Raw genomic sequence first — 24283 nt, forward strand, 5'->3', positions numbered from 1 at the left:
CTGCTGACTAAGACTTTCCTCCCTGCCTGTAGGGCAGTCCTCCTGCAATGCCAAGGAGGAAAGACCGGGGTGGGAGGTGGTACCTGTGACCCAAGAGGACAGGCCCTTTGGAGAACATGGTGTGCAGTTAACAGCATCGCCCATGCACATGCTATCTGACAAGGAGGAACAATCCACACACACACACACACACACACACACACACAGTGTAGGAACTGAGAAAAAAAATATTAGTGATACCTATGACCTAGGCCTGATTTCCTTAGTATTTAAAGAACTTCTACAAATCAATTAGAAATCCAACAACCCCACAGATAAATGGACAAAGGACAAACACAGTTCTCAACGAAGCAAATGTTCTCCTATGTTCCAGAAAATCTGTTAATAAAATGAATGCTGTTAATTAAAAACTTTTAAAATGTGTGTTTCTGATCAACATCAATCTGCCCCAAGTGTGGTCATTACCACTATTAAAAACAGCTGTGGCCTCAAAAAAAAAAAAAAAAAACAGCTGTGGCCTCAGAGGAGCCCTCTGCACTCAGGCAGCCACCCTTGTTCCCCTGGCCCTTTCTGTGTCTGTCTTTCTTCCTGTGTATGACTTTCTGTGACTCACCATCTCATAAGCACTGACGCTGCCATCAGCCATTCCCACCCTCCCCTCCCGGCCTCGGTGACAGATTCCTACTTGCCTGCCTCTATCCACTCTCCCTGCAGGGACCCCGTTGGGGCTCTGCCCAGATCCCCGGGATCCCTTGCCCTAATTCTGCCCCTACCGCTAAGTGTGCTTTTGCTTCCAATCTGAGGTACCCGTGACACTTCTCAGGAGGGCTGTCCTGTACGACTGCCCCTTTGTACCCACATAGAGAGCCTGAGTGCCTGGATTATGTTAACCAGGGTGGCCCTTAGCCAATAACCCACAGGCATAGATATGGAAGCCCAGATCCCCTGCCGGGGTAGGAATTCATATTCCGGAGCTCCTCTGCTGACCAGGTGAAGTTACCCTTCTTATAACTTTGTCTGAGATCCTTGCTTGCTACCCTTTTTCTAGGTCCTTACTGGTTTCTCCTGGGAGTGTTTCCTTCATAAACCACTCTCACATGATCCTTGGGTGTCCCAGCAGCAGGCTCTAAAGGCAATGTAAAACAAAGTCTTCTTCCTTAGTAACAAAATCCTGATTTTTCTTTTTTTTTTATTCTGGCATGCAACTTCTCCAAAAAAAGGCTACATTTCCCAGCCTCCTTTTCAACTAAGACTATGACTAAGTTCTTGCCAATGAGATATAAGCAGAAGTGCCCTGTAGGACTTCTCAGAAGCCTGTAAAAGGGCACTCTTGCTGATGGCTAGAGCTTGTCCTGGACTCTGAGGATGGGGGCACACCCTCAGATGTGGGAGCAAGATCTGGAAAAACCCTGGGCCCCTAACAATGTCATGGACCTGCCAAAACTGACCACAGATTGCCTACAACTTCTTTTATGTGAGAGATAAGTTTCTCACCTGTTTAAGCCAATGTCATTTGTTTTCTTCGTCCTATGTAGCCAAGCCTAAATCCTAACTTATAGACCAGACCACTATGATAGAGGCTGAAAAAAGGCAGATGCTTGCTTTTCCAGCCTCCCTTGCAGCTAGGGTTTGCTAGTGTGACCCAGTTCTGGCCAACGAGATGTATGGGAAGGTCAGGTGGGGAGAAGGGTGGGGGGAAGAAGTTCCAGAAAAAAAATTTTTCTTCTCTGATGAAAAAACAAAACAAAAACCAAAACAGGTGCATGATGTAGAGCTCTCTTGCCACCCTGGCAACCTACTCTGTGCTACCTGCCTTTGGTTGCAGCATGTGACAATGTGGTGTCTGGAGCTGTGACAGCCATTCTATAATTATGGAACTACTGGGCAGTCTATGGACAAAAAGCCAAACAGCTGAGAAGAGCTGTGTAGAAGGATGGAGAGAGCCTGAACCCTTCAAACCATCCCCGAGACCTCCCACTCCACACCACTGCAGAGTCCACAACGTAAATCAGTTTTCCTGTTGTGTGCAGCTGAAAGCAGCCCAACACCCACTGGGGGTGAAGCACTGAAATAAAATAAGGAATACTTAGTCTTTATAAGACCTAGAGGTGATAATTCTCAAGAAAACTACTACCATTACCCCTTGGAGGGGAAGATGACTGAGTTCTGGGAAGATAATTATCTGCGTTAGACTGCCTCTGAAGGCCAGAAACAGAACCTCCAGCTTCAAGGAACATAAGAAATAAGCTCCAGGATCAGCTGATTTGGGTGCTCAACAATGTCATCAGGAACCCAGTCTCCTCCTCTCTCTGCTCAGACATTCTTCAGATGGGCTTCATCCCCAGGCTGTTAGCAAGATAGGGGCATACTTCCACGCGGCACACCCAGACACAACAAGGGCCTACCAAGTCCTGCATGCTCTGCCCCCTCTCCATTATCCCTCGGACTTCGCACCCTGATACTCTCCTCCTTGTCCTCTCCCTCCAGCTGCACTTGCTTGCTCTTCTTCAAATATGCCAGTGGACTCCTGCCTCAGGGCCTCTGCACTTGCTGTTCCCTCCACCTACAGTGCTCTTCCCATACATGTCCATCTGGCTCCCTCATCTCCTTCAGGTCCTAAGTATCACCTTCCCAGTGAGGCCTGCCTTGACCACACTATCTAAAATTACAACCAACTCCCCATCCCCTTTCAGGCTTAATTTTTCTCCAGCATGTAACTGCATCCAACATAGGGTTCATTCCTTTGCCTCTCTGATTGTCTGGGCTCCCCTTGCCTAGAAGGTGTGCTCCAGGAGTACGGAGATGCTTATCTGATTACCCTCTCTTCACTTCCCCCAGGGCCTAGCAGAGTATGTGTTCCATAAATTTCTGTAGAAGAAAAGACAGACAAGAGATGGACAACGTCCAGAGGAAGTGGGGGAGGGGGGATGTTTTCAGAGATGGTGCCCCCGTCGCATCACCCCCCAGGCTTCCCCCGGTATATCTCATCCAGAATCGCGCATGCGGGGCCTCAACTAGTCACTGGCAAAGAGAAGGGACTTCCTTTAGCTCCACAGTGGGGCTGGGGTCAGCGGGTGCTGGCGAGAGGTGGACCCCTGAAGAAAATAAAGAGAGGTGGGAAAAAGGATGAGGGGAGTGCATCTACTTCCTGGTTCTCCTGGGCTTTCCCTCTGTGGCCTAAAAACAAGGCCATCTCACCCCTTCATGCCAGGTGTCTAAAAAGAGTTGTCAACCCTCACTGCTTCCACTGCCCTACAGCCCAATCCATGCCACACTTCCCTGGAATCTGGCTTCCATGCCCATCTGTGCCGCACCAGGGTTATCAATGTTTCTAAGTCCACTGGGGCCTCTGGGGCCTTATCTGGCTCTGCCCTGCTGACCACAGCAGCCTCCTCTCCAGCCCCAGTTCTCTGGCGACCTGTCCCACTTCCAAGGTCATTGTGCTATAAGGACCCCCATCAATGCCGGCTGCGTCCCGCCCCCTTCTCCACCCGTTTCCAATTTCATCTTCTGGGAAATGAGCTCCAAGCCTTGGAGAACTGAAGCAGGTTTGCTCTGAAACCCTAAGGGCTTCGAAATCACAGCAGCCTCAGGGGAGAGAAACCAGGTCCCCAAGCTGGGTTGGGGGCGCGGGGTGGCGCCAACCCGGCTGCTCTCCCTTGGGGGAGGAGTCTCCACTGCCCCCCTCGTCCCCCTGCCCGCGCGGCCCGGGCCAGATACCCCGGCCCCGCGCCGTGGAGGCGCCGCCGTGTCCGCCGCGTCCGGAGCCGGGGGAGCGGGAGACCAAGCGGAGTGGGGCGGGGCGGAGGGGCCCAGGGGCTTCGGGAAGCGCCGAGAGGGCGCGGCCGAGGGTGACCGGGACTCCTTCCAGCCGGGGGCGGAGGGGAGGGGCCCGCGCGGCTTTATTGCCTCTAGCGCCGGCGCAGCCCGCTCGAAGCCCCGACCCGTCGAGCGTCGCGCCAGCCCGCGCCCATGCAGCTCCGCCGGCAACCGCTTCCCGCGCCCCGGCCGGGGGACCCGTACCCCGCCGCCCCGCTGCTCGCGCTGCTCCTGCTGCTCGCCCTCCAGGGGGCGGCGGCGGCGCCCGCGGGGTCCGGGGACCCCGAGGACTCCGGGTGGCGTCAGGACGCGGAGCTCCCGCGCGGGGTCCTGTCGCAGGCGGCGCGCGCGGCGCTGCACTTCTTCAACTTCCGCGCGAGCTCGCCCAGCGCCCTTCGAGTGCTGGCTGAGGTGCAGGAGGGCCGCGCGTGGGTGAGTACCAGAGCGACACAGTGGGCGCGCGCGGGGACCGGCCGTGAGGCGCGTGGGTGGTGACGCCTGGGTACGCGCGCCTGTGCGCCCAGCGGCGGATCCGCGAGGGAGACTGTGATGCGCCAGGCGCCTGCGGGGATCCCGGCTCGCGCCTCGGCGCCGGGAACTGTTCAGGCGTGGAAAGGCCCGTCAGTGCGCGGAGTCCGCAGAAAGCTGGCTCGTTCTTTCTGGCATTTACGGGGCCATAAAGATTTTTTACAGGGCAGCTCCCATACCTGGGAAGGAGGTGCATGGGGAAACTGAGGAACAGGCCCAAAAGGCAAGGCTTGATCTTTTCTGCGACTACCCAGAATTGGTTGCTATGGGGTGGTCACCGAGCATTAGTTCTGGGTGGGATTTCCAAAATCTAAGCCAGTTCCCAGGCCGAACCGCTGACGTTCCCTGGTTAATTGCAGGCCATCTTGCAAGGGCTTCTGGATAATATTGCAATTTACGCGTTGCCCTGGGCAAGAATCTTCGTAATCCTGGCGTCTGCTTTAATCTAATGAGAGTGAGTGAACCAGGGCTGTTTTGTAAGAACGTGGCATCTCATTCGGTTGCTGATTTCAAGGCACTGGCTGTAGGTACCATTTTGTGTCTGTGAAGCTACGTTGCTTTCTTCATCAAGGAGAAGATTACGAAAGTTACAGAACTACCCTAAGTCTGTCCCAAAAGTGACGATGCTTTTTCCAGTAATCCTCCAATATTCCACAAAGCCTGTAGACTCAGCCTTAAGGAATCTAGAGTTTAGTAAAGAGTGTAAATAGAATTTTAAAGAGTGTCTGTAGGATTTTTCTTTAAGACTGTTCTAGACGTGGTGTTAAGGGTGTGAGAAAGCCATTTGGAAGCTCGGCCTTGGTTCTTCAAAGACTTAACCCTACACCCAGCTTGTCTAGATTTATTGAATGGTGAAATAAAATTTTCCCTAAAAAAAGGCAACCTGTGCTTGTCACCTGTTCTAACAGACCTTGCTGTGTCAGGGAGGAAAAAGTTCAGTTTACCAGCCCAACAGAGAAGTGAGGGAACAGAGCTTGAGAACTTTCTATCACAGTAAGGGAGTCGCCACCTCCCAGAGCCCAAAGAGGGCCCCCCCTGAATATTTCCTCCCTGGTTATCAGTGGGAAGGATTCCCTACAGAAAACTAAGCTCAGATTTCTAAAGTGCACCAGGAATTTTTCAGGTCCCAGGAATTTTTTTTCTTCCTTCTAAGACCATAAAAAGAATTAAATAATAAAATAATTTGCATTTTCATGCATTTAGTTAACCCCTTATTGAAAAAATAAAATACTTGGCCTCTTTCATAAAATAAACTCAATCCAAGTGAGTTAAGAAAAACTTCCTGTCTTACCCACAGAGAGCTCAGTTACTGTTTTCATCTGTAATAATATAATCCTGAATTTTAAAGGGATCTCCTTTTTTGGCCTAAAAAAGCTGGGGGGGGGATAATCAATAAATTAGAGGCAGGTATGCATGAGAGGGAGGAGGAGTTAAGAAGTAGAAGAATCCAGGGCATTGACCCTAAGAAACGATACCTTCCTCCATCATCTGGTTTACCTTTACATTTCCTCCCAAAGTGATTATAAATGTTTTAACATCAAGGAGCCAAGGAAGAGAACTTAGTGATTTTCAGGGCCAAGACTCTAGAGACTAAAGTGGTTTCAGTTTCCCCCTGGAATTCAGTGAAATTGCTTGATTGATTGAAACTGTTTGAATGAGGAGAATAGACACCACCTGCAAGGAGCCTTCAATGCAAGGAATTTCTGCTTCAATTACAAGAGCAGTTGTAGCATTGATAAGAGGTGGAAAATGATAGACTCTCAAAACTCTTTATCCAATCAGTGCATTATTAGAGTGAGCACTGAGTTGCTGGACAATATCTGTCAGTCCTCTAGGACTGACCCGGGGTTAGCAGGTGGCTGGGTGGGCGAGAGAAGTGTAGCTGATAGCATCCTTCTCCATCCTCGGGGTCAGTGCATCCCTTTGTATTACAGATGAGAGGCTGGGACCAAGTCAGGGTTTTTCAAACTAATGGCACACTATTGGGTTATGAAATCTATTTAGTGGTTGCAGGTTTTTGTTTGTTTGTTTTGTTTTAAATGAAATAGTTTGGAATACAAACTGTTTAGAGTGCATTGCCGAAGACAGGGTAAGTAGTGCCTCAAAATGTTGCAAACATATATGTATGAACTGGGTCATTATGAAGCATGCAGTTCTTGCTATGTGTTTCAGCTGAAAAAATTTTGAAAGCCCGTGAACCAAATGATTTTTAAAACCTCTTCCAGCTCTGAAATTCCTTGATTGTAAGTGATTTTTCGGTTCTGCAACAAACCCTCATTTTAGGAACACTGTTGCCCTCTAGTGGTAAAATGCAGTAATAGCTGTGGTAGTAAATGCAAGGAAGTATTGAGAAGAAATTAGAGCTAGCTGGTGAGCTTGTGAGCATTCTGTTTTGTTTTGTTTACTAATTGTAAGGAGAGATCACAGACCATGATTTGTGTTCCCTCATTGCCCTTATCTGATGACCTCTCTTTCCTGACTATACACTACCCTTCCACGACCAGGAGGCTATTTTTCTGATGCCTTAGGACCCAGAGCATGGAGGGGTGGTGTTGAGAGCTCCTATGCTACCCAGGGTATCCTAGATCAGCCCTGCTCCCGACGATCTGGGGCTGTCTCTTACACTGAGGCAAGTATCCTCTGGCCAGTCCTACGACAACTGGCCCCTGCCCCAAGCAGCCGGTGAGAGGCCAGCCCTTCCCTGGCATTTAGAGAGACTGGCGAGATCTTTGTGTGCACAAACTTCAGGAGAAAGGCAACCCATTTGAAATCAGCCCTTGCTTGGGGATTGCTCACAAGGACCAGGCCAGGACCAGTAGTTGGAAACATCAATAATTGAAACAGTTGACCAAAGGTGGGGCAGGAGGGAGTTATGCCCAAACCTTAACTGCTTCAATCTAAATTAAAATCAGTAGGGGGCTTCCCTGGTGGCGCAGTGGTTGAGAATCTGCCTGCCAATGCAGGGGACACGGGTTCGAGCCCTGGTCTGGGAAGATCCCACATGCCGCGGAGCGACTAGGCCCGTGAGCCACAATTGCTGAGCCTGCGCGTCTGGAGCCTGTGCTCCGCAACAAGAGAGGCCGCGATAGTGAGAGGCCCGCGCACCGCGATGAAGAGTGGCCCCCACTTGCCGCAACTAGAGAAAGCCCTCGCACAGAAACGAAGACCCAACACAGCCAAAAAATAATAATAATAATAATTAATTAATTTTTAAAAAAATCAGTAAATATAAAACTATCTGTCTTTTTGTGTAGGGCGAAGGCCATTAATTGGCACTCCTTGCAGTCTTTCTAGCAAGAAGACACACCCATAATGGGCATCTGTGATTTCCATTTTTGTTTACTTACAGTGGAGGGAGCACTTGCAAAGAATACAGTTCATGATCCTCTCCTTTTACTTTTCTTGACTTTTCTTGCCTATGACTCACCCATACCCAATTTACCAGCAAGAGTTTTAGAGACTTGACTTCATCAATTCTTTCTACTGCATTTAACTTGGATTTTGTGGACATGACATCTTTTTTTGTGGCCCCTCCTCACCAGAACATTTAATGATGCAGCTAGGTAATGAGTACACCTGGCATAGGTAAGTTTGGGAGCAAAACAGCTGACTTCTGGTGAGCATCCGGCCGCCCCAGCACTGGTGGGCTGGGCTGCTGTCCCCCGCCCCCGCGGGCCCGGGTGAGTCGGAAGGCGGAACAGAGCCGGTCTGCTGAGCCACAAGGCAGCTGGGAGAGCGCCTTGTCTACTAAGAAAAAGCTTCTTCTTTTATCCCTTTTCAATCTGTGAAGCACTTTAATACAGCACAATTCATCTAATTACTGCTCTCCTTGAAGGCCTCTCTCCATTAATGTCTAATTTAGAGGTGATGGTTCACAAGAATAGGAAAGCAATACATCAAGCAGACCATAGAAATGAAAACTGGAGACTGAAGAAGGTCGCAATGAATATGGAGGGGAAAGATAAGTAATAAAACCCTTAAGTGAAAGAATCTCTGCTTTCATGCAAGCAAGACTCCTAAGTGCTTTTACAGCCCTCATGAAAGAACAGTAGAGGGTGGCTATTGGCAGGATGCAGGTGGCGCTCCTCAGCGCCCTCTGCCGTGAGGATGAAACATAACAATCCTGAAAGCACAGAACCGAGGCCCAAGCCTGCCCTCCTTTCCGGGCACTGCCACTGCTGAAATGGCACAGGTGCCCCCAATGGCTCCGCCCACCTCCCACCGCGGCGCCCACCTGGTCTAAAGGCTCTGATTGCAGAGTCTGGGTCCAGTATGGGGTGGGAAAGGCCACTGGCCCTGAGGGTAAACTTAGCCCTTGGCCTTCCTGGCGCGTGTCCCTCAGTCGCTCAAGCCAGCTGCACGTGGATGAGCAAACGCTTTTAACCAGCTTGTAAGAAGTTGTTTTTGAACCGCACACGTTTTTTTTTTTTTACCAGCCCACAACATTTCCACTTGTCTTGCCACACGGGGAGTCATAGCCAAGGGTGCGTGTGATCATGGAACATTAGTAGTGATCCCAAATAAAGACCACCATTGGTGGGTTGTGAATTTAACCATCAGGAGTGTGGCTTGGCTGCACACTCTTCCTTGAACGGCCTCGGTGGTTCTGCTGGAGATGGAATGTAAATAGCCCTAAGATGACTAATCTTAATGAGACAAGGAATGTTAAATCCACACACATAAACACACACACATGCACACACACAGTCTCCCAGATCCAACCTGACCCTTGATCTCAATTCATCAGCATGAATCACCCTAGAGATTTATTCACACTTTTGCAGCCGCGGTATTTATTTGCCTTTGTGATGGCCCCTCAGTTGAAGAGGTTTGCACAGAGCTGGTCCCACAGTAGCAATAGCAGTTCCCCACTCTGGGTTACTTCTTAGGATCGTTCAAGACGCCTCTAGCCAGTAAAGTCGAGTTATGAAAGAGTCTTGTACCATAGCTGTGTACGAGATGTATATGAATCCACAATGGCCCCAAGAGGAGGTGCCAACACAGAACACTATGTGGAGGATCACAGGTAATTTTGTATCTGTATTAGTTTCACTGCTGTAACAAATGACCACAGACTTTGTAGGGAAAAAAAAAACTCCCACAAATTTATTCTCTTACAATTCTGGAGGTCAGGAGTCTGAAATAGGTCTCACTGGGCTAAGATTAAGGTGTTGAAAGGGCTGCATCCTTTCAGAAGATTCTAGGGGAGAATCCATTTCCTTGCCTTTTCCAGCTTCTAAAGGCCGACCGTACTCCTTGGCTTGCCCTCCATCTTCCATCTTCACAGCCAGCAGGTAGCATCTCCTGAATATAACACTATTCTCCCTTATAAGGACCCATGTAAGTACACTGGGCCCACCTGGATAATCCAGGATACTCTGTCCAACTCAAGATCCTTAACCCGATCATATTGGCCAAATCCCCTTTGCCTTGTAAACATGTTCACAGATTCCAGAGATTAGGATGTGGACATCTGTGGGGGCCATTACTCAGCCTAACACACCCAGCTTCCAGGTGGCTGCGAGCTCATGCAAGTGTTTACCACACTGCCGGACACGTGACTCTACCCAGGAGATGGCAGCTCTGGCTGATCTCTGCAGCCTTGGTAACCTCGTCACCCCCAAACACGCCCACCCTCCACAACCGGTGTTGGTACTTGACTGTAGGCTGCTTTGTTCTCTTGCCCTGCATGTGTGTCTGCTTCCACAGGGTGGAAGGCCTCCCTTTATCTCCACTGTCCTAGCATAGGGACCTGCTAAAGACAAATATTAAATATTAGATGAAAACAAAGGTAGCTGGACGGGTGCTGGGACCACTGGGCATCAGGAACAGGAGGCTGGGCCAGGCCCCGACCCATTCCCAGCCCTCCTACAGGAGGAGGGAGATCGAATACCTCAAATCTCTTGCAACCAGCCTTTTCTAATTTTCTGAGCCCCACCTTGAGCTAGAGGGGAAGCAGAGGGGAACACTGCCGCTGGCCACTTCTACCCTGGCTCCTTTGGAAGAAGGGTCAAGAACTCGTACTCAGAGTTGGCCAAACAGATTAACACACAGTATTCTGTCTCTTTCTCTCCACTACTCCTTAGCCTGTTGAAGTGTCCAGTGCAAAGATCTCCTTGGACCCCACAGGATGGGGCCTGATCTGGAGGTCATGGACTTTTGTTCCGTAAACTGCAATCGCCTTATCTGGCATTGCCCGAGAGAAGGAAAATGCAATGAGATAATTCCAGGGTATAATGTAATACGCTGATGTTCTCTCTGTCCAGAGTATAAGAGCAGCATAGCAATTTTTGTCCACAGATGAGTTGTTTACTTGTCTCCAACTAAGCCTGACTCATAAAACTAACCTTATAAAATGAAGAAGTTTGCTTTTCCTGGAATGGCGTGACATTTATGTTTTCTTACCAAATGTGAAGGCTGGAGGGGACATTTAGAAGCCGAGTCTGTTAGGCCAGTGAGGCCCACTGTGTGCCCGAGGGGAGATTAGCATCACCGTTTGAGCTCTTGACAGCTGGTCTGTCCCCACTGCCCACCCCCTCAATGTGGAAACATGAAGTTTAAGGCTGTCACCACCGGCTCTAAGGTCACATGAAGGAAACATGCCTAGGAACCAGTGGCAGAGAGAAAAAACAAGAGACAGGCTTCCCCCAAAGCACAGGGTTTTCTTTTTCTTTTTTTTTTTTTGCGCTGCGAGGCATGTGGGATCTTAGTTCCCCAACCAGGGGTCAAACCCACACACCCCTTGCAGTGGAAGCTCAGAGTCCTAACCACTGGACTGCCAGGGAATTCCCAAGGGTTTTCTTTCTGTAAATGAGCTTTGGGCAGAATGTTATCTTTGGAGACTCCCAGAGTCGCGGCGTTTTTGTGACCCCTGCGGCATCCGACAGCAAGGTTTCTCTGGGTACCGTCCCTGCTCTTACATTTGCCCTAGGTTTTTGTTGTGTTTTTTGAGTGAGTTTAAAGGGGGTGTTAGGTGTTTAAAATGTGCTCTTAGAATAATAAATACCTATTCTCCATCCCTTATCAAGTTCCTCAGTTTTATGTCCAGTACTCACACCCAGTATTTCAATGACTTGACTTTAAACAAGCAAGCAAATGTTGTATAGTATCTAATATAAAGATAGTCTGGACACGTGCTGGAGGAGACATCTCTGATCTACTGACATGAAAACAAAAGCTTTGTGTTTTACAGAAAATAGCTTTTTACTGAAAATGAGACATGGCTTAGTAGAGTTGCTATTAGAACATGTAATTTTTAACTTCCTGGATATAAATGGCATAACATGGCCAAGTCGTTATCCATGTAGCAAGAAGGAAGGAGTGAATTTTCTTCAGAAATGATTTAAATCCAGACTGCCTTCTCCAAATGTTGCTGCTTGAAAAACAGCACATGCTATGTTGCCACGGAGTTTTATCACCTGCACTCCCTGAAGCAGAGGGTCGATCTGTCCCATGAACTTCCTGAATCATCATGACCTGATTTGCCAAAGACTCCAGGTGGACCAAACTTTGAGATAACATTCCTCTGTTTCGTTTAGTCTCATGATACCCTCAAACCTTTGGAGAGAATTAATTGTCATGTCCTCAATCTCCTGCTCATCTGTCTTCTAGTGACAGTCACTGGAGCTACTTGTTACTTCCTGTCCCTCCCTCTGAGCTTCAGTGGTTCCACTCAGTGTCTAGAGAGAAGTTCTCAAAGTGTGGTCCCTGGACCAGCGGTAGCAGCGTCAGCATCCCCTAGAACTTGTGAAAATGCAGGGTCTCAGGCCCCACCCCAGGTTTACTGAATCAAAACTTGGGGTGGAGCCATCACACTGTGTCTTATTTAGCAAGCCCTCCAGGAGATTCTGTTCCAGCTCAAGTTTGAGATCCATGGCTCTGGAATAAAGTCCCTTAAGAGACCTTCTCTAATCTGGCCCCATCCACCATGGTGACCTCCACTCCAAGTATCCCTGCTATTAACTTGCTAATCTCCCCAGCCTGGCTGCTCACCTGTCTTCCTGAGTGTCCTTGCCCTCTCTCTCCCCAGTTGTCTCCAGCCTAGTCCTCCTGGAGAGTCCCCCTCCTGCGCTGCACTGGCTCAAGCTTCCACTTAAACCCTGCCTGAAAGAGTGCATCCAGGGACTCCTTCCAGAGTCTCAGATCATCGTCACTTCCATACTGTTGTGGATTGTTGTGTCCTCAAAAAAGATACATTGAAGTCCTAACCCCCTGTACCTGTGATTATGACCTTACTTGGAAATAGAGCCTTTGCAAATGTAATCAAGTTAAGATAAGGCTATACTGGGTTAGCATGGGCCCTAAATCCAATGATTGATGTCCTTATAAGAAGGTCATGTGAGGGCTTCCCTGGTGGCACAGTGGTTAAGAATCTGCCCGCCGGTGTGGGGAACACGGGTTCAAGCCCTGGTCCGGGAAGATCCCGCATGCCGTGGAGCAACTGAGCCCGTGCACCACATCTACTGAGCCTGCGCGTCTGGAGCCCGTGAGCCACAACTATTGAAGCCCACGAGCCACAACTATTGAAGCCCACAAGCCGCAGCTACTGAAGCCCGTGTGCCTAGAGCCCATGCTCCGCAGCAAGAGAAGCCACTGCAATGAGAAGCTCGCGCATCACAACGAAGAGTAGCCCCCGCTCGCCGCAACTAGAGAAAGCCTGTAGGCAGCAACGAAGACCCAACACAGCCAAAATAAATAAATAAATTAATTAAATAAATAAGTTTATTAAAAAAAAAAAAAAGAAGAAGGTCATGTGAAGATACAGAGAGAAGAATGCCATTTAAATACAGAGACAGAGACTGGAGTGATACAGCTCCAAGCCAAGGAAGGCAAGGATTGACGGCCACCACCAGAAGCTCGGAAGAGGAAAGGAGGGATTCTATCCAGAGCCTCAGAGGGAGGCCAGCCGTGACAACACCTTAATTTTGGACCTTTGGCCTTCAGAACTGTGAAAGAATCGATTTCTGTTGTGTTAAGGTACCCAGTTTATGGTACTTTGTTATGGCCACCCTAGGAAATGGATACACACTCCCTGCCCAGCTGTCTCCCTTCCAGAAGGTCTGCGTGGTCTTGTCTAGAGGAACTGTGGTTTTAAGCACAGTCCAATTCTCTCAATTCCTCTCTCTCTCCCCCTCCCTCTCTCACACTTCACGCCCGCACACACACTCACACTTCCCACACACACACCAGGCAGCTTTCTTTCCGCCCTCTCTTAAAGGGATTGACTGGGTCTGTTTGTATCACCTCTGTGCTGTATAAGGGGAGAGCAGGGGCCTGGAGCCAGGCTTCGCTACTTACTGGCTCTGTGACTTTGGACAATTCCTTAACTTTGGGCAAGTGCTTCAGTTTCTTCATCTTTAAAATGGGGATAAGATCAGTATTTACCTCAAAGGACTCTTGTGCTGTGATAAGTAGTCCCTGGGCGCTGTGTTAAACCACATGAAACATGTAGTGAGAGCTCAATATATATATATTTAACATATATATTATAGTTTTTATCATGATTCTACCCAGTGGCTAGCAGAATGCTTTATACACAAGTGCTGAATAAATGCTTGACACTGATTAGATAGGGATTTGAGGAACATTTTTTTTTGACCCCCCCAAAAAAAAATCTAGTAAGATGAGTTTGTCCTATGAAGGCATTCTGTGGTACACTTTCTTAAACAGGACTTTAAAATTGGCCTGTTTCCCTCCCAACTGATTGCAAGGGAAGCCCCAAATCAAAGTGCTGATCACTCTCCTAAAGAGCCTGTCCTGAGGCAGGGCGGCTGCCTGGAGCTGCCCTTCCTCATGGCCTTTGGGGACAAAAACCAAGGAACCTACAAAATCAACCAAACACACAAAAAACAGGTTAGAACATAAACCACATCATTGGTGGTCCGTGACTGTAAAGCATTTAGTTCTAGGCTACAGTACATAAGTCCTCTTTTACACGTAATTAAAAAGAAATCTGTAGCAAAGAGCTACTAATTCATTCCTTCAGGTTATACAGCCATATAGTAATTTGCTTTGTTTGCCAACTTTTTCTTTACATAAAAAGCTTTATTCTGGAAAAGATTAGAGCAAGGTGCTGTGCCCCTGGCTGTGCCTGGAGAGGGATGTGAACTTCCTAATCTGTTTGGCATGTGGGCAGTTTTGGCAGCGTGGGGATGGGAGGAGCAGAGCCCCATGATCCGCTCCGCTCCGTGGGAACACTCCTCACGTCAGGAAAGCCAGACCTGCTTGTCACCTTCCCTGCGACAGCCTTGGCTCTTTAAAAAATGTCTGTTTAGCTTTTCAAAAAATGTCATTAAGTGAACGGATTAGCTTTGCATCATCTGGCCGTCACAACACATGTTGTAAGCACAGAGGGAGGACCACCTGACCTTGAGAGTTTGGCTTTGGCTCTGTCCCAGGTACCGAACTTCTAGATTCAAAACCACTATAGTGGGCAGTTTACCTCACTCTGCAAATCTGATCACACCAACAACATGAGGGACAAAAACACAAGTTTAAGATATGGGGTGGGGACATCCCTGCCGAGTTACTTCGGACTTAACGTTTTTTAAATGACTTTCTATCTTGTTAAAAGCCCATTCATGCACTTGTTGGTTCCAGGTACAAAGCTGAGGGAATAACACCCTCATTACCTTTGCTTCGTGGAGACCCCTCTCTTATGGCTGTTTATTCTCTTTTATCCCCTTTCCCATTGTCGACTGAAAAAAAAATGCACAACCTAAAAGTTGAGAGTTATGTTTTATTCGGTGAACTTACTGAGGACTATAGCCCAGGATGCAGCCTCTCAGATAGCTCTGAGGAACTACTCCAAAGAGGTAAGGGAGGTGCCAGGATATGTAGGAGTTTTTGCTGAAAAACAAAAACAAAAACAAAACAAAACAACATGTAGTTCAACATCAAAAGATTACTGCTAATCACAAAAACATCTCAAGTTAGTGATTTTAGTGCTTTTCTATGTATGGGAAGATGCAAGAGTCTGGGCTTATGTAAATCATTCCTTTGATAAGCATCTTAAATATATAGGGCCAGTATCCTGTGTTTCTCCATCCTGAATTCCCCTCAGGGCGCACTTTCGGGGTTTTAAGCCTGCAACATCCTTTGTTTACTGAAATGGCAGGCGACATTCTTTGTCCACAGTGCCTCTTCTTGGTCATAAATTTGACCAACATTTGGGAGGCATTTCATGACCAATTTTGTCCCATGGCTCTAGGAAAGCTCATTCCTAGATCAGGTGAGGATTCTGTTGATAGGCCACTCAATGTGCTAAGTTTTTTGGATTAGGCCCTGTTGATAATCTAAAATTCTCTGGATTGCCTGTTCTACTAGTCTGTTATGATCCAGGAAATGTTTTCTCTTGTTGCTTCTTCCCATATCTACAGTTGCATTATTACAATTATTCTACGTAGAGTTATATATGTGATTGATTGCCTCAAGACATTTAGCCATCATTAGTTTTGTTGGAGGCCTGGTTACACATTGGGTAATGCAAGAGACAATAATCTCATAAAATAGACAGGATGTAAATAATACACCTGTAATGTTAATAAAGTACAGCAGAGAAAGGCACAAGCCATAAATAATTTGAAAACAACAAGAGAACAAATTAAAACAATGATTAGTATAACTAGCTGTAATCTGGTCTCAATAAGCCATCAAATCCACAGGGGAGCCAGCTGGATAAGCCAAATTCTGGAAGGATCGTGTAGAGAGAAAAAGGTACATGTTTCATCTTTGTTTACAAAGGTACACTTTATCAGCTTGTTGTAGATCAAAATTAGCATAAAGGGAAAGATTTTCTGGAAAAAAAGATTAAAAGCCAGTATATTTCAGAAAAAAATCATAAAATTATAAATCATATTTATCAATTCATTCAGTCCCATGTAATTAATTCCAGTTGATCTGGATGAAGTCATCAGGTTTTCCGTTAGGGTTTTGTAACTTCTTACTGAGTTCAGTGGTATGATCTAAAAGTTATCAGAAACAAATTTGTCAAAAGTCTTTTTTACGAATCCTCTTGAGAATCTTCATTTTATAAAAGCATCAGAGTAAAATAGTGATTGTCTATAAATGACAAAAGACTTAAAATGGCATGGTTAAAGATCTGTTTACAGTGTAACTGACAAGAGACTTGGTTATTTCTGTGTCATATGACATTTTAAGATAACAACTAGAATTATAACTGATAACATTATATCAGGACATATCAGATTTTTAGGAATTCCATATAAGTTTTGGAATATCTATATTAATGACATTTACCCATAAAATAAGAAGGTTTTATCACACTTATTTGACAATGTTTCCCATGTAATTTAACATGCCAAATAAACCTAATTAGTTTAATATCTCTCCTTGGGATGTTTCGGGGTCCTTTGAAGCATCCCAAAGTTAGCTGGAAAGTCAAAAGAATCTTAATTAGAATTTGATATTTGGGAAGTTTGTTATAAAAAAAAAAGTCAAGTTTTTAAAACACTTGGTCAAATAGGATCATAGGTCACTGTGAAGCAGTAGTTATTCACTCAACCAAAGTGACAATAAAAGATTTTTAAGGCAAATAACAGACCATTTAGAAGGCAAAGAAACTCACAATCTGTTACCAAAAGTATTTAGTTCAACATTCCAAGAAAACTCTGTTCTCTTAACAGAGAAAGAAAACCAAACTCCAGTCCTGCACTGGCCCACCCTGAACAAAATTCACTTACCTAATTAAATTCAATCCAAACCCAGCCCGACCATGCATGGAACAACTTTTTCAGAGCTGTCTTTCTACAAACCTTTCACACTTTCTATATCCATTTTAGTTTGTCCCTTATTTTTCCGCCCAGAGACAACCAGCTCAAGGACAAAATCTCTCTTTTCCCTTAACAAAATGTACTTCCACTCCTCATACCTTCTTTTGCCAAAAACACTCATCCTACTTTCCTTGCATACTAGATCATGTGAACCTGGAATTCATTCTGGCCAGTTTCCTTTATACTTGGAAATATTTAATTTGTAAGTGCTTACTATTTAGTCAATTAAATAGAGCTCTTTTATAAGTTTAATTTTGATAATATTTTCCAGAGGTAAAAACACCTATATGTATAATGTACACACTGACATAAACAAACAAAAATAGAGATCTCATAGCTTCACTTTAACACTTAGTTTTGAATCAGGTATTACGATATAAACTTACTAGTTTATAAATAAGTTGGAATAAGTCAACTTTATTTTCTCAGATGACCAAGACTTTACTATTGATATTTGTGGAAAAGACTTCTAAGATTTGTATTTGTTCTTGATGATCCCCTAAGGAAGCTGTGAATTAGATTTTGAGCGAGGGAGCCTTTCCAATGGTTTGAGTTTTAAAAGGCCATTTCTTTCCTTTTTTTTTTAATTTGTATCAGGTTTTACCTGATTAAGTGAATTAGGCTCAGTCTCAGGTCATTGTAGCTGTATCTACATTTCTGATTTGTAGAGACTTGAAACCAGACAGTTGCTTTTAATACCCCAGAGAACAGATCTGCTTCGTAAATTATACTAAAAGATTGATTTGTCCAACAACATTTTCTTTAAGTTGCTTTTTTTATATCAATGAGAAGATTTCCAACTAAACTGAAATTCAGGAGTTCTATGTCCTAGAATTTTAAGCTTTTATTTATCATGCTTTCAAAAGTTTGCATAAGGGATTCAACAGAGGCCCTCTTTCTGAGTGCACAAGTTAAACCCAGAGCAAGAATCTCTATTATTGTTTTTATTGGCCCCTGAATATTAGCACTCAGTTTTTATTTCATATTGTGTGGTCTCAGGTAACCGTGTTGGTTTCTTTTAGTATGTTTAACTAATATTGTCTGAGGGGCAGATTTATATGCCCTGTCTTATACCAGGAAGGGGGAGACATAGTGTCTGTCTTACAGTATAATTAGGGAAAAAAGATGTAACCATCTTATAAAGCCCATTTAAACATACCAATTTATGTAAGCTTTCATCTCAATTCTATCAACTTTTATACCTTTAACTTTAGTTTCCATTAGGACCCCATCAATAAGTCTTGGTCTTACAAGGAGTCTTAGATGCTTTTCTTTTTTTTAATCTCCCAACCATTTAATCTATTTTTGTATAAAAGGCTCTGGGGTCCCCAGTGAAGGGCTGAGCTGAGAGATTCAGGCCCTTTTGTCAATCTTTTAACTTGATTAATTGGCCTAACTGTTGCCCCAAGCAATTGCTGGTCAAGTATCTCAATGTAATTCCGCCCCGCCCCAGCCTTTATATATATAACTGGGGTAAATAAAGCAGACTTGTTTGGGGCCTTTTATGTTGGGGACCAGTAGGGGTCCCTTTAAACTACCCAACCTTAGGTAGTGTTGTATCAAAACCTTTTGTTTTAATCCCATTAACATCTGTTTTATTTATCCCATTTCTTAATAACCACCTAAAGATTTTTATCCTTTTGGTAGGAGTCCCTTTAAAATTTCCACCTTGTTGGGAAGAAGTCTCTAGACTTTCCCCTCAGTTTTTTCTCCCTCCCTCCCCATTAATCAACCTAATTTACATTAGTTAACCTAATGTTTTTATTAGGATTTGTAAGACCCACTGAGGGGAAGCAAAGGCCACAAATAAGACTTCCCAAACTGGTTTTTTGTTTGTTTTAAACTAAGGGAGTGGGACTTCCCTTGTGGCACAGTGGTTAAGAATCTGCCTGCCAATGCAGGGGACATGGGTTCGATCCCTGGTCCAGGAAGATCCCACATGCTGTGGAGCAACTAAGCCCGTGTGCCACAACTACTGAGCCTGCACTCTAGAGCCTGCGAGCCACAACTACTGAGCCTGCAAGCCACAACTACTCAGCCCACGTGCCGCAACTACTGAAGCCCGCATGCTCTAGGGCCTGCGTGCCGCAACTACTGAGCCTGCGTGCTGCAACTACTGAAGCCCGCGTGCCTAGAGCCCGTGCTCTGCAACAACAGAAGCCACTGCAATGAGAAGCCTGCGCACCTCAACGAAGAGGAGCCCCCACTCACCACAACTAGAGAAAGCCTGTGTGCAGCAATGAAGACCCAATGCAGCCAAAAATTTAAAAAATTAAATTAAAAAAAATTAAACTAAAGGGGTTCTTTTGATTAGCCATTTTATATATACATATACCTATACATCTCCAACTTCTGATTTGTTTTTTTTATAGGTGCCAGTAAACAACTATATAATAAGAGCTCTCTAAAAATTTACCAATTTTGAAGTTTCTCCAATTTAAATGATCCATCATCTGGCCATTAACAAGATATATCTTAATAGTGACTCAAACTAGGAAGATGAAAGAGGCATCCCCACAAGAGAGTGCAAAGCCTACACAAGATATAGAAAGTTTACTCCTGGGAATCCCCTGGCAGTCCAGTGGCTGGGACTTGGCTCTTTCACTGCGGCTGCCCGGGTTCAATTCCTGGTCAGGGAACTAAGATGCCGCAAGCTGTGCAGTGCAGCCAAAAAAAAGAGAAAACTTTACTCCCCAAAATAGTCAAAGAAGGTAAAGACCTTTTTTGCACAGGTTAAGATGACAAAGCCCCTGAGAGTTGGTACAGCCAGACAAAATGACTTCTCAGAATCCCAGCCTATTCCACCAACTGCCAAATGTGCACCATATGTGTACTTTCCGGTCATATGGTAGTTCTTTTTAGTTTTCTAAGGAACCTCCATACTGTTGTCCATAGTGGCTGTATCAATTTACATTCCCACCAACAGTGCAAGAGGATTCCCTTTTCTCCACACCCTCTCCAGCATTTGTTGTTTGTAGATTTTTTGATGATGCCATGCTGACCAGTGTAAGGTGATACTTCATTGTAGTCTTGGTTTGCATTTCTCTAATAATTAGTGATGTTGAGCTCTTTTCATGTGTTTGTTGGCCATCTGTATGTCTTCTTTGGAGAAATGTCTATTTAGGTCTTCCCCCCATTTTTTGATTGGGTTGTTTGTTTTTTTTTGATATTGAGCTGCATGAGCTGTTTGTATATTTTGGAGATTAATCCCTTGTCAGTGGCTTCATTTGCAAATATTTTCTCCCATTCTGAGGGTTGTCTTTTCGTTTTGTTTATGGTTTCCTTTGGTGTGCAAAAGCTTTTAGGTTTAATTAGGTCCCATTTATTTATTTTTGTTTTTATTTTCATTACTCTAGGAGGTGGGTCCAAAAAGATCTTGCTGTGATTTATGTCAAAGATTGTTCTGCCCATGTTTTCCTCTAAGAGTTTTAGAGTGTCTGGTCTTACATTTAGGTCTTTAATCCATTTTGAGTTTATTTCTGTGTATGGTGTTAGGGAGTGTTCTAATTTCATACTTTTACATGTAGCTGTCCAGTTTTCCCAGCACCACTTATTGAAGAGGCTGTCTTTTCTCCATTGTATATTTTTGCCTCCTGTGTCATAGATTACGTGACCATAGGTGTGTGGGTTTATCTCTGGGTTTTCTATCCTGTTCCATTGATTTATATTTCTCTTTTTGTGCCAGTACCATACTGTCTTGATTACTGGAGATTTGTAGTATAGTCTGAAGTCAGGGAGCCTGATTCCTCCAGTTCCATTTTTCTTTCTCAAGATTGCTTTGGCTATTCGGGGTCTTTTGTGTTTCCATACAAATTGTAAAATTTTTTGTTCTAATTCTGTGAAAAATGGCCTTGGTAATTTGATAGGGATTGCATTGAATCTGTAGATTGCTTTGGGTAGCATAGTCATTTTCACAATATTGCTTCTTCCAATCCAAGAACATGGTATATCTCTCCATCTGTTTGTGTCATCTTTGATTTCTTTCATCAGTGTCTTAGTTTTCTGCATACAGGGGTTTTGCCTCCTTAGGTAGGTTTATTCCTAGGTATTTTTTTTTTTTTTTTTTTTTTTAATTTTATTTATTTATTTATTTATTTTTGGCTGTGTTGGGTCCTCGTTTCTGTGCGAGGGCTTCCTCTAGTTGCGGCAAGTGGGGGCCACTCTTCATCGCAGTGCGCGGGCCTCTCACTATCGCGGCCTCTCTTGTTGTGGAGCACAGGCTCCAGACGCGCAGGCTCAGCAATTGTGGCTCACAGGCCCAGTTGCTCCACGGCATGTGGGATCCTCCCAGGCCAGGGCTCGAACCTCTGTCCCCTGCATTGGCAGGCGGACTCTCAACCACTGCGCCACCAGGGAAGCCCTATTCCTAGGTATTTTATTCTTTTTTTATTTATTTTTTATTCCTAGGTATTTTATTCTATTACAATGGTAAATGGGATTGTTTCCTTTATTTCTTTCTGATCACAAGTGATTTCTGTGTGTTAGTTTTGTATCCTGCAACTTTACCAAATTCATTGATTAGCTCTAGTAGTTTTCTGGTGGCATCTTTAGGATTTTCTACGTATAGTATCATGTCATCTGCGAACAGTGACAGTTTTAATTCTTCATTTCCAATTTGTATTTCTTTTTCTTCTCTGATTGCCGTGGCTAGGACTTCCAAAACTATGTTAAATAAAAGTGGTGAGAGTGGACATCCTTGTCTTTTTCCTGATCTTAGAGGAAATGCTTTCAGTTTTTCACCATTGAGAATGATGTTTGCTGTGCGTTTGTCATATACGACCTTTATTATGTTGAGGTAGGTTCCCTCTGTGTCCACTTTCTGGAGAGTTTTTATCATAAATTGGTGTTGAATTTTGTCAAAAGCTTTTTTCTGCATTTATTGAGATGATCATATGGTTTTTATTCTTCAATTTGTTAATATGGTATATTACATTGATTGATTTGTGTATACTGAAGAATTCTTGCATCCCTGGGATAAATCCCACTTGATCATGGTGTATGATCCTTTTAATGTGTTGTTGGATTCTGTTTGCTAGTATTTTGTTGAGGATTTTTGCGTCTATGTTCATCAGTGATATTGGTCTGTAATTTTCTTTTTTTGTGATATCTTTGTCTGGTTTTGGTATCAGGGTGATGGTGGCCTTGTAGAAAGAGCTTGGGAGTGTTCCTCCCTCTACAGTTTTTTGGAAGAGTTTGAGAAGGACAGGTGTTAGCTCTTCTCTAAATGTTTGATAGAATTCACCTGTGAAGCCACTGGTCCTGGACTTTTGTTTGTTGGAAGATTTTTAATCACACTTTCAATTTCATTACTTGTGATTGGTCTGTTCATATTTTCTGTTTCTTCCTGGTTCAGTCTTGGAAGGTTATACCTTTCTAAGAATTTGTCCATATCTTCCAGGTGTCCATTTTATTGGCATAGAGTTTCTTGTAGTTGTCTCTTAGGATGCTTTGTATTTCTGCAGTGTCTGCTGTAACTTCTCCTTTTTCATTTCTAATTTTATTGATTTGAATCCTCTCCCTTTTTTTCTTGATGAGTCTGGCTAAAGGTTTATCAATATCGTTTATCTTCTCAAAGAACCAGCGTTTAGTTTCATTGATCTTTACTGTTGTTTTCTTCGTTTCTATTTCACTTATTTCTGCTGTGATCTTTATGATGTCTTTCCTTCTACTAATTTTGGGTTTTGTTTGTTCTTCTTTCTCTAGTTGCTTTAGATGTAAGGTTAGGTTGTTTATTTGAGATTTTTCTTGTTTCTTCAGGTTAGATTTTATTGCTATAAACTTCCCTCTTAGAACTGCTTTTGCTGCAGCCCATAGGTTTTGGGTCATAAGTTTTCGTTGTCATTTGTTTCTAGGTATTTTTTGATTTCCTCTTTGATTTCTTCAGTGATCCACTGGTTATTTAGTATCATACTGTTTAGCCTCCATGTGTTTGTGTTTTTTACAGTTTTTTTTTCTCCTGTAATTGACTTCTAATCTCATAGCGTTGTGGTCAGAAAAGATGCTTGATATGATTTCAATTTTCTTAAATTTACCAAGGCTTGATTTGTGCCCCAACATGTGATCTATCCTGGAGAATGTTCCATGTGCACTTGAGAAGAAAGTGTATTCTGTTGTTTTTGGATGGAATGTCCTATAAATATCAATTAAGTCTGGTCTAATATGTCATTTAAGGCTTGTGTTTCCTTATTGATTTTCTGTCTGGATGATTTGTCCATTGGTGTAAGTGGAGTGTTAGTCTCCCACTATTTTTGTGTTACTATCAATTTCCCCTTTTATGGCTGTTAGCATTTGCCTTATGTATTGAGGTTCTCTTATGTTGGGTGCATAAATGTTTACAATTGCTATATATTCTTCTTGGATTGATCCCTTGATCATTATGTCCTCTCTTATCTCTTGTAATAGTCTTTCTTTTAAAGTCTATTTTATCTGATGAGTATTGCTACTCCAGCTTTCTTTTGATTTCCATTTGCATGGAATATTTTTTTCCATCCCCTCACTTTCAGTCTGTATTCAAGTTAATGAGTTTCGTGCTTTTCTATGTAGGGGAAGATGCAAGAGTCTGGGCTCACTGAAATTATTACTTTGATATGCATCTTAACTATCTAGGGCCAGTATCCTGTTTTTCTCCATCCTGAATTCCCCTCAGGGTTGCACTGTAGGGGCTTTATGGCTGCAGTATCCTGTGTTTACTGAAATGGCAGGTGACATTCTTTGTCCACACCTTGATTCCATTGCCCTCCCATGGGCAACCACTTTGAAAAGGGCTGATGTATATTCTTCTGTCTGTAAGTGCTCTTATAAAAGATATTTTTGGTGTGTGTATGCAAATTTTTATTTAAAACATTTTTGTAAGTGGTATTTTGCCATGCATTTTGTTGCTTCTGTTTGCACTCCCAGCCTTGAGGATCTCTCTTTGTTGCTGTACGTATGGCTAGTTGGCTCCCTTTCCCTGCTGCACAGCAACCCCATTTTACCTGCCCGCCCCCAAGGGACACACACCAGATTGCCTCCCACTTCCCACCGCACAGATGATGCCTCAAGGAACATTCTCCCACGAGTCCCCTGTAACAGCATCACAGTTTGTCTGGGATACATACCCAGCAGTAGGTTATTGGATCATAAGGTGTGTGCAGTCTTGATTTGAC

The 24283-nt window shown here is 44.4% G+C and overlaps 1 protein-coding gene and 1 long non-coding RNA gene across 2 annotated transcripts in view; both read left to right on the top strand.

The window, feature by feature from the left end:
• Window positions 1–3907: 3907 nt before the first annotated feature.
• The window catches only part of RARRES1 (retinoic acid receptor responder 1), a 41757-nt gene continuing 21381 nt past the window's right edge, over window positions 3908–24283 (top strand). Inside the window, exon 1 of the mRNA XM_082394486.1 lies at window positions 3908–4251. Within this exon, the coding sequence (XP_082250612.1) occupies window positions 3973–4251 (279 nt within the window). The 5' untranslated portion in view covers window positions 3908–3972. The remainder of the gene's footprint in view (window positions 4252–24283) is intronic.
• Window positions 4382–22483, top strand: LOC309629953. The gene is made up of 2 exons (XR_014245322.1): window positions 4382–21183; window positions 21509–22483. It is a non-coding gene; the product is annotated as an uncharacterized lncRNA (long non-coding RNA).

This window comes from Balaenoptera borealis, assembly GCF_965194805.1.
Source record: "Balaenoptera borealis genome assembly, chromosome: 5".
NCBI classification, from domain to species: Eukaryota; Metazoa; Chordata; class Mammalia; order Artiodactyla; family Balaenopteridae; genus Balaenoptera; species Balaenoptera borealis.